At 41.3% G+C, this 13,092-nt stretch overlaps 1 protein-coding gene across 3 annotated transcripts in view; it reads left to right on the top strand.

The window, feature by feature from the left end:
- cntn5 (contactin 5) overlaps positions 1–13,092 on the top strand; it is a 737,853-nt gene that overhangs the window by 637,098 nt on the left and 87,663 nt on the right. For all 3 annotated transcript variants that reach the window (XM_055910389.1, XM_055910391.1, XM_055910390.1), the window contains 2 exons: positions 135–284; positions 7,088–7,158. In XM_055910389.1, the coding sequence (XP_055766364.1) occupies positions 135–284; positions 7,088–7,158 (221 nt within the window). The remainder of the gene's footprint in view (positions 1–134; positions 285–7,087; positions 7,159–13,092) is intronic.

Here is a 13,092-nt window from a genome sequence, read left to right as displayed (position 1 = left end):
GTGAAGAACTGAGTTTAAATGTATTTGGCTAAGGTGTTTGTAAACTTCCGACTTCAACTGTATCTGTATATCTATTCTGTATATCTATATCAAATCTGTGTATCTATATCTCTCCCTCCCTCCGTCCTCTCCAGACCCAGAGCCAGTGACAGGGGACATGGAGTCAGCCATGGCTGTGGAGCTCAACCCCTGGGTGGACTATGAGTTCAGGGTGGTGGCCAGTAACGCTATCGGAACAGGAGACCCTAGTGCCCCATCCAGGGGGGTTCGCACTAAAGAAGCAGGTAACTCCTCGGTCTGTGTGTGTGTGTTTCCTACTTAGCAAAGAAGGTAACTCCCACTAAAACGACCTTCTTACTCTCAACGGTATCTTAATGATCCCCTTAAAGAAGGCTACATACATACTGTCAACAATGTAGAATATACACTACATGACCAAAAGTATGTGGACACCTGATCATCAAACATCTCATTCCAAAATCATGGGCATTAATGTGGAGTTGGTGCCACATTTGTTGCTATAATAGCCACCACTCTTCTGGGAAGAATTTCCACTTAGATGTTGGAACATTGCTGAGGGGACTTGCTTTGATTCAGCCACAAGAGCATTTGTGAGGTCGGGCACTGATGTTGGGCGATTAGGCCTGGCTCGCAGTCGGCCTTCCAATTCATCCCAAAGGTGTTCGATGGGGTTGAGTTCAGTGCTCTGTGCAGACCAATCAAGTTCTTCTACACTGTTCTCGACAAACCATGTCTGTATGGACCTCGCTTTGTGCACGGGGGCATTGTCATGCTGACACAGAAAAGGTCCTTCCCTGAACTGTTGCCACAAAAGTTGGAAGCAAAGAATTGTCTAGAATGTCATTGCATTGTTTGCTGTTTGGGGTTTTAGGCTGGGTTTCTGTATAGCACTTTGTGAGATCGGCTGATGTAAAAAGGGCTTTATAAATACATTTAATTTTAGGCTGTTGCGTTAAGATTTCCCTTCACTTGAACTAAGGGGCCCGAACCATGAAAAACAGCCCCAGGCCATTATTCCTCCTCCACCAAACTTTACAGTTGTCACTATGCATGAAACCCATCTGTCACAGACGATGAAGCATGATTCATCACTCCAGAGGTCAATGGCGGCGAGAGTTACACCACTCCAGCCGACGCTTGGCATTGCACATGGTGATCTTAGGCTTGTGTGCGGCTGCTCGGCCGTGGAAACCATTTCATGAAGCTCCCGAGAAACAGTTATTGTGCTGACGTTGCTTCCAGAGGCAGTTTGAAACTCGGTAGTGAGAGTTGCAACCAAGGACAGATGATTTTTACGCTACGCGCTTCAGCACTCGGCGGTCCCGTTCTGTGAACTTGTGTGGCCTACCACTTCGCGGCTGAGCCGTTGTTGCTCCAAGACATTTCCACTTCACAATAACAGTTGACCGGGGCAGCTCTAGCAGGGCCGAAATTTGACTAGCTGACTTGTTGGAAAGGTGGCGTTGAAAGTCCATTGGACTAGCTGACTTGTTGGAAAGGTGGCGTTGAAAGTCAATTGGACTATCTGACTTGATTGGACCGTTGAAAGTCACTAAGGTCTTCTGTACGGGCCATTCCAGTGCCAATATTTGTCTATGGCGATGACATGGCTGTGTGCTTGATTTGATATGCCTGTCAGCAACTGGTGTGCCTGAAAAAGCCAAATCTACTAATTTGAAGGGGTGATCACGTACTGATATGTATATATAGTGTATGTTGAAGGGGTGTCCTCATACTGCTGTATATATAGTGTATGAAGGGGTGTCCTCATACTGCTGTATATATAGTGTATGAAGGGGTGTCCTGTATATATAGTGTATGAAGGGGTGTCCTCATACTGCTGTATATATAGTGTATGAAGGGGTGTCCTCATACTGCTGTATATATAGTGTATGAAGGGGTGTCCACATACTGCTGTATATATAGTGTATGAAGGGGTGTCCACTGCTGTATATATAGTGTATGAAGGGGTGTCCTCATACTGCTGTATATATAGTGTATGTTGAAGGGGTGTCCTCATACTGCTGTATATATAGTGTATGTTGAAGGGGTGTCCTCATACTGCTGTATATATAGTGTATGTTGAAGGGGTGTCCTCATACTGCTGTATATATAGTGTATGAAGGGGTGTCCTCATACTGCTGTATATATAGTGTATGAAGGGGTGTCCTGTATATATAGTGTATGAAGGGGTGTCCTCATACTGCTGTATATATAGTGTATGAAGGGGTGTCCTCATACTGCTGTATATATAGTGTATGAAGGGGTGTCCACATACTGCTGTATATATAGTGTATGAAGGGGTGTCCACTGCTGTATATATAGTGTATGAAGGGGTGTCCTCATACTGCTGTATATATAGTGTATGAAGGGGTGTCCTCATACTGCTGTATATATAGTGTATGAAGGGGTGTCCACATACTGCTGTATATATAGTGTATGAAGGGGTGTCCACTGCTGTATATATAGTGGATGAAGGGGTGTCCACTGCTGTATATATAGTGTATGAAGGGGTGTCCTGTATATATAGTGTATGAAGGGGTGTCCTCATACTGCTGTATATATAGTGTATGAAGGGGTGTCCACATACTGCTGTATATATAGTGTATGAAGGGGTGTCCTCATACTGCTGTATATATAGTGTATGAAGGGGTGTCCTGTATATATAGTGTATGAAGGGGTGTCCACATACTGCTGTATATATAGTGTATGAAGGGGTGTCCTGTATATATAGTGTATGAAGGGGTGTCCTGTATATATAGTGTATGAAGGGGTGTCCTCATACTGCTGTATATATAGTATATGAAGGGGTGTCCTGTATATATAGTGTATGAAGGGGTGTCCTCATACTGCTGTATATATAGTGTATGAAGGGGTGTCCTCATACTGCTGTATATATAGTGTATGAAGGGGTGTCCTGTATATATAGTGTATGAAGGGGTGTCCTGTATATATAGTGAATGAAGGGGTGTCCACATACTGCTGTATATATAGTGTATGAAGGGGTGTCCTGTATATATAGTGTATGAAGGGGTGTCCTCATACTGCTGTATATATAGTGTATGAAGGGGTGTCCTCATACTGCTGTATATATAGTGTATGAAGGGGTGTCCTGTATATATAGTGTATGAAGGGGTGTCCTGTATATATAGTGTATGAAGGAGTGTCCTGTATATATAGTGTATGAAGGGGTGTCCTCATACTGCTGTATATATAGTGTATGAAGGGGTGTCCACATACTGCTGTATATATAGTATATGAAGGGGTGTCCTGTATATATAGTGTATGAAGGGGTGTCCTGTATATATAGTGTATGAAGGGGTGTCCTCATACTGCTGTATATATAGTGTATGAAGGGGTGTCCTGTATATATAGTGTATGAAGGGGTGTCCTCATACTGCTGTATATATAGTGTATGAAGGGGTGTCCTGTATATATAGTGTATGAAGGGGTGTCCTGTATATATAGTGTATGAAGGGGTGTCCTGTATATATAGTGTATGAAGGGGTGTCCTGTATATATAGTGTATGAAGGGGTGTCCTGTATATATAGTGTATGAAGGGGTGTCCTGTATATATAGTGTATGAAGGGGTGTCCACATACTGCTGTATATATAGTGTATGAAGGGGTGTCCTGTATATATAGTGTATGAAGGGGTGTCCTCATACTGCTGTATATATAGTGTATGAAGGGGTGTCCTGTATATATAGTGTATGAAGGGGTGTCCTGTATATATAGTGTATGAAGGGGTGTCCTGTATATATAGTGTATGAAGGGGTGTCCTGTATATATAGTGTATGAAGGGGTGTCCTCATACTGCTGTATATATAGTGTATGAAGGGGTGTCCCCATACTGCTGTATATATAGTGTATGAAGGGGTGTCCCCATACTGCTGTATATATAGTGTATGAAGGGGTGTCCTCATACTGCTGTATATATAGTGTATGAAGGGGTGTCCTGTATATATAGTGTATGAAGGGGTGTCCTCATACTGCTGTATATATAGTGTATGAAGGGGTGTCCTCATACTGCTGTATATATAGTGTATGAAGGGGTGTCCCCATACTGCTGTATATATAGTGTATGAAGGGGTGTCCTCATACTGCTGTATATATAGTGTATGAAGGGGTGTCCTCATACTGCTGTATATATAGTGTATGAAGGGGTGTCCTCATACTGCTGTATATATAGTGTATGAAGGGGTGTCCTGTATATATAGTGTATGAAGGGGTGCCCTCATACTGCTGTATATATAGTGTATGAAGGGGTGTCCTGTATATATAGTGTATGAAGGGGTGTCCTGTATATATAGTGTATGAAGGGGTGTCCTGTATATATAGTGTATGAAGGGGTGTCCTGTATATATAGTGTATGAAGGGGTGTCCTGTATATATAGTGTATGAAGGGGTGTCCTGTATATATAGTGTATGAAGGGGTGTCCTGTATATATAGTGTATGAAGGGGTGTCCTGTATATATAGTGTATGAAGGGGTGCCCTCATACTGCTGTATATATAGTGTATGAAGGGGTGTCCTGTATATATAGTGTATGAAGGGGTGTCCTGTATATATAGTGTATGAAGGGGTGTCCTGTATATATAGTGTATGAAGGGGTGTCCTGTATATATAGTGTATGAAGGGGTGTCCTGTATATATAGTGTATGAAGGGGTGTCCTGTATATATAGTGTATGAAGGGGTGTCCACATACTGCTGTATATATAGTGTATGAAGGGGTGTCCTGTATATATAGTGTATGAAGGGGTGTCCTCATACTGCTGTATATATAGTGTATGAAGGGGTGTCCTGTATATATAGTGTATGAAGGGGTGTCCTGTATACATAGTGTATGAAGGGGTGTCCTCATACTGCTGTATATATAGTGTATGAAGGGGTGTCCACATACTGCTGTATATATAGTATATGAAGGGGTGTCCTGTATATATAGTGTATGAAGGGGTGTCCTGTATATATAGTGTATGAAGGGGTGTCCTCATACTGCTGTATATATAGTGTATGAAGGGGTGTCCTGTATATATAGTGTATGAAGGGGTGTCCACATATTGCTGTATATATAGTGTATGAAGGGGTGTCCTGTATATATAGTGTATGAAGGGGTGTCCTGTATATATAGTGTATGAAGGGGTGTCCTGTATATATAGTGTATGAAGGGGTGTCCCCATACTGCTGTATATATAGTGTATGAAGGGGTGTCCTGTATATATAGTGTATGAAGGGGTGTCCTGTATATATAGTGTATGAAGGGGTGTCCTGTATATATAGTGTATGAAGGGGTGTCCACATACTGCTGTATATATAGTGTATGAAGGGGTGTCCTGTATATATAGTGTATGAAGGGGTGTCCTCATACTGCTGTATATATAGTGTATGAAGGGGTGTCCTGTATATATAGTGTATGAAGGGGTGTCCTGTATATATAGTGTATGAAGGGGTGTCCTCATACTGCTGTATATATAGTGTATGAAGGGGTGTCCTGTATATATAGTGTATGAAGGGGTGTCCTCATACTGCTGTATATATAGTGTATGAAGGGGTGTCCTCATACTGCTGTATATATAGTGTATGAAGGGGTGTCCTCATACTGCTGTATATATAGTGTATGAAGGGGTGTCCTCATACTGCTGTATATATAGTGTATGAAGGGGTGTCCTGTATATATAGTGTATGAAGGGGTGTCCTGTATATATAGTGTATGAAGGGGTGTCCTCATACTGCTGTATATATAGTGTATGAAGGGGTGTCCTGTATATATAGTGTATGAAGGGGTGTCCTCATACTGCTGTATATATAGTGTATGAAGGGGTGTCCACATACTGCTGTATATATAGTATATGAAGGGGTGTCCTGTATATATAGTGTATGAAGGGGTGTCCTCATACTGCTGTATATATAGTGTATGAAGGGGTGTCCTCATACTGCTGTATATATAGTGTATGAAGGGGTGTCCACATACTGCTGTATATATAGTATATGAAGGGGTGTCCTGTATATATAGTGTATGAAGGGGTGTCCTGTATATATAGTGTATGAAGGGGTGTCCTGTATATATAGTGTATGAAGGGGTGTCCTGTATATATAGTGTATGAAGGGGTGCCCCCATACTGCTGGTGATGTATTGTATAATGAAGCCATCTGTATCAGGTGATTTTAAATAACAGGCCTGACTTGTGCTGCAACACATCTCCACCATGTTCCTCCCTTTTTCCTTTGTTTTTTCTCTGTTTTGTTTTCGACAACAAACAAAAACATACACAGACAAAAAAAAGAGCAAGTGTGATGTCATTCATGTTTGTGGAAATGTTTGAAAATGTGTTTTATTGTTTTTGTCTAACCTTCCATATAGTTATTTATGTTTTTTTTGTGTGTCAAACGGCAGCCAAGCATCGATCAACATGTCAGCAGAATAAGACCCTCGATATTTATTGTAACGGAGACCACCCTGTGAAGTTCATCATATCTGTCACGTTCTGACCATAGTTCTGATGTGTTTTCTTTGTTTTAGTGTTGGTCAGGACGTGAGTTGAGTGGGCATTCTATGTTTTGTGTTTCTATGTTGGGTTTGTTGTTTGGCCTGATATGGTTCTCAATCAGAGGCAGGTGTTTGTCATTGTCTCTGATTGGGAACCATATTTAGGTAGCCTGTTTTGTGTTGGGGTTTTGTGGGTGGTTGTCTTCTGTCTTTGTGTCTATGCACCAGATAGGACTGTTTCGTTTTTTTCACATTTGTTGTTTTCGTATTTTGTAGTGTTCACGTTTTTTGTCATTATTATAGTCATGATGAACACTAACCACGCTGCGCTTTGGTCCGATCCCTGCTACACCTTCAGACGAAGAGGAGGAAATCTGCCGTTACAATATCTTATTTCATGTGTAGCCTAATAAACGGCATTGTTTCCCGTGTCGTAGTGGGTGGACCACACACCATGTCATCGCGTGACTCCAAGTTTACTTTTCTTTGATGGTTATTATATTCATATTTGCTCATAAAGACGTTTACACCACTATTTCTCGCATAATTAATACAAGTGTCATTGTTCTGTCCTGCAGTCCCCTCGGTGGCCCCAGCTAACGTCAGTGGAGGGAACGGCCGCAGACATGAACTGGTCATCTCCTGGGAGGTAAAGGCCTGTTTTAAACCACCCTGTCCAACTTCAACCACACTCCACAACAACACTGTCCTAGCAAACACGTTTCAGCAAGCCATGACATCAACCATCTCAAATTGTTCTCAAATCATTTCTGTAATTAGAAACAGATAGGATTAGCATTCCTGCAACATTATTTTGTTGAAATATAATTTGATCTCTGAGATTAAGCTAATTTGATTGCACCCTAATTGGCCATTTTAATTTAGAGGATTCATATAATATCCAATAAATATAGTACCCAACCTCTGATTTGGACTAAACTTTTTTCTAACAATGAGCAAGATGTGGAATCCAAAGAAACGGTAGAAAGCCACCGAAGGATCCCACACCCCACGCCTAAAAAAATAACTGGAACTGCACCATCTAGTGGTCAGAACATGGTCAAATAAAAATGTTGGACAGGACATACAGTTGAAGTCGGAAGTTTGCATACACTTAGGTTGGAGTCATGAAAACTCGTTTTTCAACCAATCCCACAAATTTCCTGTTAATTAACAAACTATTGTTTTGGCAAGTCGGTTAGGACATCTACTTTGTGCATGACACAAGTAATTTTTCCAACAATTGTTTACAGGCAGATTATTTCACTTATAATTCACTGTATCACAATTCCAGTGGGTCAGAAGTTTACATACACTAAGTTGACTGTGCCTTTAAACTGCTTGGAAAATTACAGAAAAGTATGTCATGGCTTTAGAAGCTTCTGATAGGCTAATTGACATCATTTGAGTCAATTGGAGGTGTACCTTTGGATGTATTTCAAGGCCTACCTTCAAACTCAGTGCCTCTTTGCTTGACATGGGAAAATCAAAAGAAATCAGCCAAGACCTTATAAAAAAAAATTGTAGACCTCCACAAGTCTGGTTCATCCTTGGGAGCATTTTCCAAACGCCTGAAGGTAACATCTGTACAAACAATGGTAGGCAAGTATAAACACCATGGGACCACTCAGCCGTCATACCGCTCAGGAAGGAGACGCGTTCTGTCTCCTAGAGATGAACGTACTTTGGTGCGAAAGGTGCAAATCAATCCCAGAACAACAGCAAAGGACCTTGTGGAGATGCTGGAGGAAACAGGTACAAAAGTATCTATATCCACAGTAAAACGAGTCCTATATCGACATAACCTTAAAGGCCTCTCTGCAAGGAAGAAGCCACTGCCCCAAAACCACCATAAAAAAGCCAGACTACGGTTTGCAACTGCACATGGGGACAAAGATTGTGCTTTTTGGAGAAATGTCCTCTGGTCTGATGAAACAAAAATAGAACTGTTTGGCCATAATGACCATTGTTATGTTTGGAGGAAAAAGGGGGAAGTTTGCAAGCCGAAGAACTCCATCCCAACCGTGAAGCACGGGGGTGGCGGCATCATGTTGTGGAGGTGCTTTGCTGCAGGAGGCACTGGTGCACTTCACAAAATAGATGGCATCATGAGGATAGAAAGCTATGTGGATATATTGAAGCAACATCTCAAGACATCAGCCAGGAAGTTAAAGCTTGGTCGCAAATGGGTCCTCCAAATAGACAATGCCCCCAAGCATGATTCCAAAGTTGTGGCAAAATAGCTTAAGGACAACAAAGTCAAGGTATTGGAGTGCCCATCACAAAGCCCTGACCTCAACCCTATAGAAAATGGGTGGGCAGAACTGAATAAGCGTGTTCTAGGAGGCCTACAAACCTGACTCAGTTACACCAGCTCTGTCAGGAGGAATGGGCCAAAATTCCTCCAACTTATTGTGGGAAGCTTGTGGAAGGCTACCCGAAATGTTTGACCCAAGTTAAACAATTTAAAGGCAATGCTACCAAATACTAATTGAGTGTATGTAAACTTCTGACCCACTGGGAATGTGATGAAAGAAATAAAAGCTGAAATAAATAATTCTCTCTACTATTATTCTGACATTTCACATTCTTAAAATAAAGTGGTGATCCTAACTGACCTAAGACAGGGAATTTATACTAGGATTAAATGTCAGGAATTGCGAACAACTGAGTTTAAATATATTTTGCTTAGGTGTATGTTATCTTCCGACTTCAACTGTACCACAACAACTTCAATGACTAATTTCTCTGAACAGGGAAAAAACACCAAATTCACTGGGAATAAATTACTTAGTATGAAGAAATAATCCTCCAAGAAGCACTTGTATGACCTGAGAACTGATACTTTGTATTCGTTGTTGAGGTCCGTGGCTTTTTACCAGTTCTTCGGGTTTCTATCTCCTTGTTAGAAAAAAGTTTGATCCAATTTAGATGTAAGGTTCTATATTTATTTAATATTCTATGAATTCCTTTAAAATGTAAATGCAATCAGTTAGCTCATTTGTCATTTTTTTATTTAACCTTTATTTAACTAGGCAGTTAAGAATAAATTCTTATTTACAATGACGGCCTACCAAAAGGCAAAAGGTCTCCTGTGGGGACGGAGGCTGGGATTAAAAATAAAAATAAATGACATAAAAATATAGGACAAAACACACATCATAACAAGAAACACAGCTCTACATAAAGAGAGACCTAAGACGACAACACAGCATGGCAGCAACACAACATGACAACAACTTGGCAGCAACACAACATGGCAACAACATGGTAGCAACACAACATGGTAGCAGCACATAAACATGGTACAAACATTATTGGGAACAGACAACAGCACAAAGGGTAAGAAGGTAGAGACAACAATACATCACGCTAAGCAGCCACAACTGTAAGTAAGAGTGTCCATGAATGAGTCTTTGAATGAAGAGATAAAACTGTCCAGTTTGAGTGTTTGTTGCAGCTCGTTCCTGTCGCTAGCTGCAGAGAACTGAAAAGAGGAGCGACCCAGGGATGTGTCTGCTTTGGTGAACTTTAACAGAATGTGACTGGCAGAACGGGTGTTGTATGTGGAGGATGAGGGCTGCAATAGATATCTCAGATATGGGGGATGAGGCCTAAGAGGGTTTTATAAATAAGCATCAACCAGTGAGTCTTGCGCTGGGTATACAGAAATGACCAGTTTACAGAACAGTATAAAGTGCAGTGATGTGTCCTATAAGGAGCATTGGTGACAAATCTGATGACCGAATGGTAAAGAACATCTAGCCGCTCGAGAGCACACTTATCTGCCAATCTATAAATTATGTCTCCATAATCTAGCATGGGTAGGATGGTCATCTGAATCAAGGTTAGGTTTGTTAGCTGGGGTGAAAGAGGAGCGATTACGATAGAGGAAACAAAGTCTAGATTTAACTTGAGCCTGCAGCTTTCATATGCACTGAGAGAAGGACAGTGTACGGTCTAGCCACACTCCCAAGTACTTGTATGAGGTGACTACCTCAAGCTCTAAACCCTCAGAGGTAGTAATCACACCTGTGGGGAGAGGGGCGTTCTTCTTACCAAACCACATGACCTTTGTTTTGGAGGTGTTCAGAACAAGGTTAAGGGCAGAGAAAGCTTGTTGGACACTAAGAAAGATTTGTTGTAGAGCGTTTAACACAAAATACGGGAAGAGGCCATCTGAGTATAAGACTATCATCTTCATTTACAGGGGCTTGCGAAAGTTTTCACCCCCCTGACATTTTTCCTATTTTGTTGCCTTACAACCTGGAATTGAAATTGATTTTTGGGGGTTTGTATCATTTGATTTACACAACATGTCTACCACTTTGAAGATGCTAAATATTTGTTATTGTGAAACAAACAAGAAATAAGACAAAAAAAATAAACTTGACCGTGCATAACTATTCACACCCCAAAGTCAATACTTTATAGAGCCACTTTATGCAGCAATTACAACTGCAAGTCTCTTGGGGTATGTCTCTATAAGCTTGGCACATCTAGCCACTGGGATTTTTGCCCATTCTTCAAGGCAAAACTGCTCCAGCTCCTTCAAGTTGGATGGGTTCTGCTTGTGTACAGCAATCTTTAAGTCATACCACAGATTCTCAATTGGATTGAAGTCTGGGCTTTGACTAGGCCATTCCGAGACATTTAAATGTTTCCCCTTAAACCACTCGTGTGTTGCTTTAGCAGTGTGCTTAGGGTCATTGTCCTGCTGGAAGGTGAACCTCCGTCCCAGTCTCAAATCTCCGGAAGACTGAAACAGGTTTCCCTCAAGAATTTCCCTGTATTTAGCACCATCCATCATTCCTTCAATTCTGACCAGTTTCCCAGTCCCTGCCGATGAAGAACATCCCCACAGCATGATGCTGCCACCACCATGCTTCACTGTGGGGATGGTGTCCTCGGAGTGATGAGAGGTGTTGGGTTTGCGACAGACATAGCATTTTCTTTGATGGCCAGAAAGATCAATTTTATTTAACTAATGTGACTTCTGAAGGTAATTGGTTGCACCAGATCGTATTTAGTGGTTTCATGGCAAAGGGGGTGAACAAGTATGCTTGCACCACTTTTCAATTTAAAATTTTTTAGAATTTGTTTTAATAAGTAATTTTTTTCATTTTACCTCACCAATTTGGACTTTTTTGTCCATTACATGAAAGCAATTTAAATTACAGGTTGTAATGCAACAAAATAGGGAAAACGCCAGAGGGGGGGAATACTTTTGCAATCCACTGTAAGGTGATTATCTCTATCATGTGCTGATTCAGAGTTGAGATAAGTGTGTGCAACTCACCTAAATCATTCATTCATGTTAACAGGAGGTCTAAATGTGAGTTAAGTGCACAGGTCTCAAGTCCAAATACGGCTCTAAGTGACAAGAAAGCAAACATACATACCTACACCCTGAAGCTACTGATACCTACATCCTGAAACTACTGATACCCACATTCTAAAGCTACTGATATCCACATCCTAAAGCTACTGGTAAACACATCCTAAAGCTACTGGTATCCACATCCTAAAGCTACTGGTATCCACATCCTAAAGCTACTGGTATCCACATCCTAAAGCTACTGGTATCCACATCCTAAAGCTACTGATATCTACATCCTAAAGCTACTGGTATCCACATCCTAAAGCTACTGATATCCACATCCTAAAGCTACTGGTATCCACATCCTAAAGCTACTGGTATCCACATCCTAAAGCTACTGGTATCCACATCCTAAAGCTACTGGTATCCACATTCTAAAGCTACTGGTATCCACATCCTGAAGCTACTGGTATCCACATCCTAAAGCTACTGGTACCCACATCCTAAAGCTACTGGTATCCACATCCTAAAGCTACTGGTATCCACATCCTGAAGCTACTGGTATCCACATCCTAAAGCTACTGATATCCACATCCTAAAAGTACTGATATCCACATCCTAAAGCTACTGGTATCCACATTCTAAAGCTACTGGTATCCACATTCTAAAGCTACTGGTATCCACATTCTAAAGCTACTGGTATCCACATTCTAAAACTACTGATATCCACATCTTGAAGCCACTGATATCCACATCCTAAAGCTACTGATATCCACATCCTAAAGCTACTGGTATCCACATATTGAAGCTACTGGTATCCACATCCTAAAGCTACTGATACCCACATCCTAAAGCTACTGATACCCACATCCTAAAGCTACTGGTATCCACATCTTGAAGCTACTGGTATCCACATCCTAAAGCTACTGGTATCCACATCCTAAAGCTACTGGTATCCACATCTTGAAGCTACTGGTATCTACATCCTAAAGCTACTGGTATCCACATCCTAAAGCTACTTGTATCCACATTCTAAAGCTACTGGTATCCACATCCTAAAGCTACTGGTATCCACATCCTGAAGCTACTGGTATCCACATCCTAAAGCTACTGGTATCCACATCCTAAAGCTACTGGTATCCACATCCTAAAGCTACTGGTATCCACATCCTAAAGCTACTGGTACCCACATCCTAAAGCTACTGGTACCCACATCCTAAAGCTACTGGTATCCACATCCTAAAGCTACTGGTATCCACATCC

This window comes from Salvelinus fontinalis, unplaced genomic scaffold (genome assembly GCF_029448725.1).
Source record: "Salvelinus fontinalis isolate EN_2023a unplaced genomic scaffold, ASM2944872v1 scaffold_0006, whole genome shotgun sequence".
Lineage (NCBI taxonomy): Eukaryota > Metazoa > Chordata > Actinopteri > Salmoniformes > Salmonidae > Salvelinus > Salvelinus fontinalis.
Note: the sequence above shows the minus strand (reverse complement) of the source record. Positions and strands in the feature narration are given on the sequence as shown.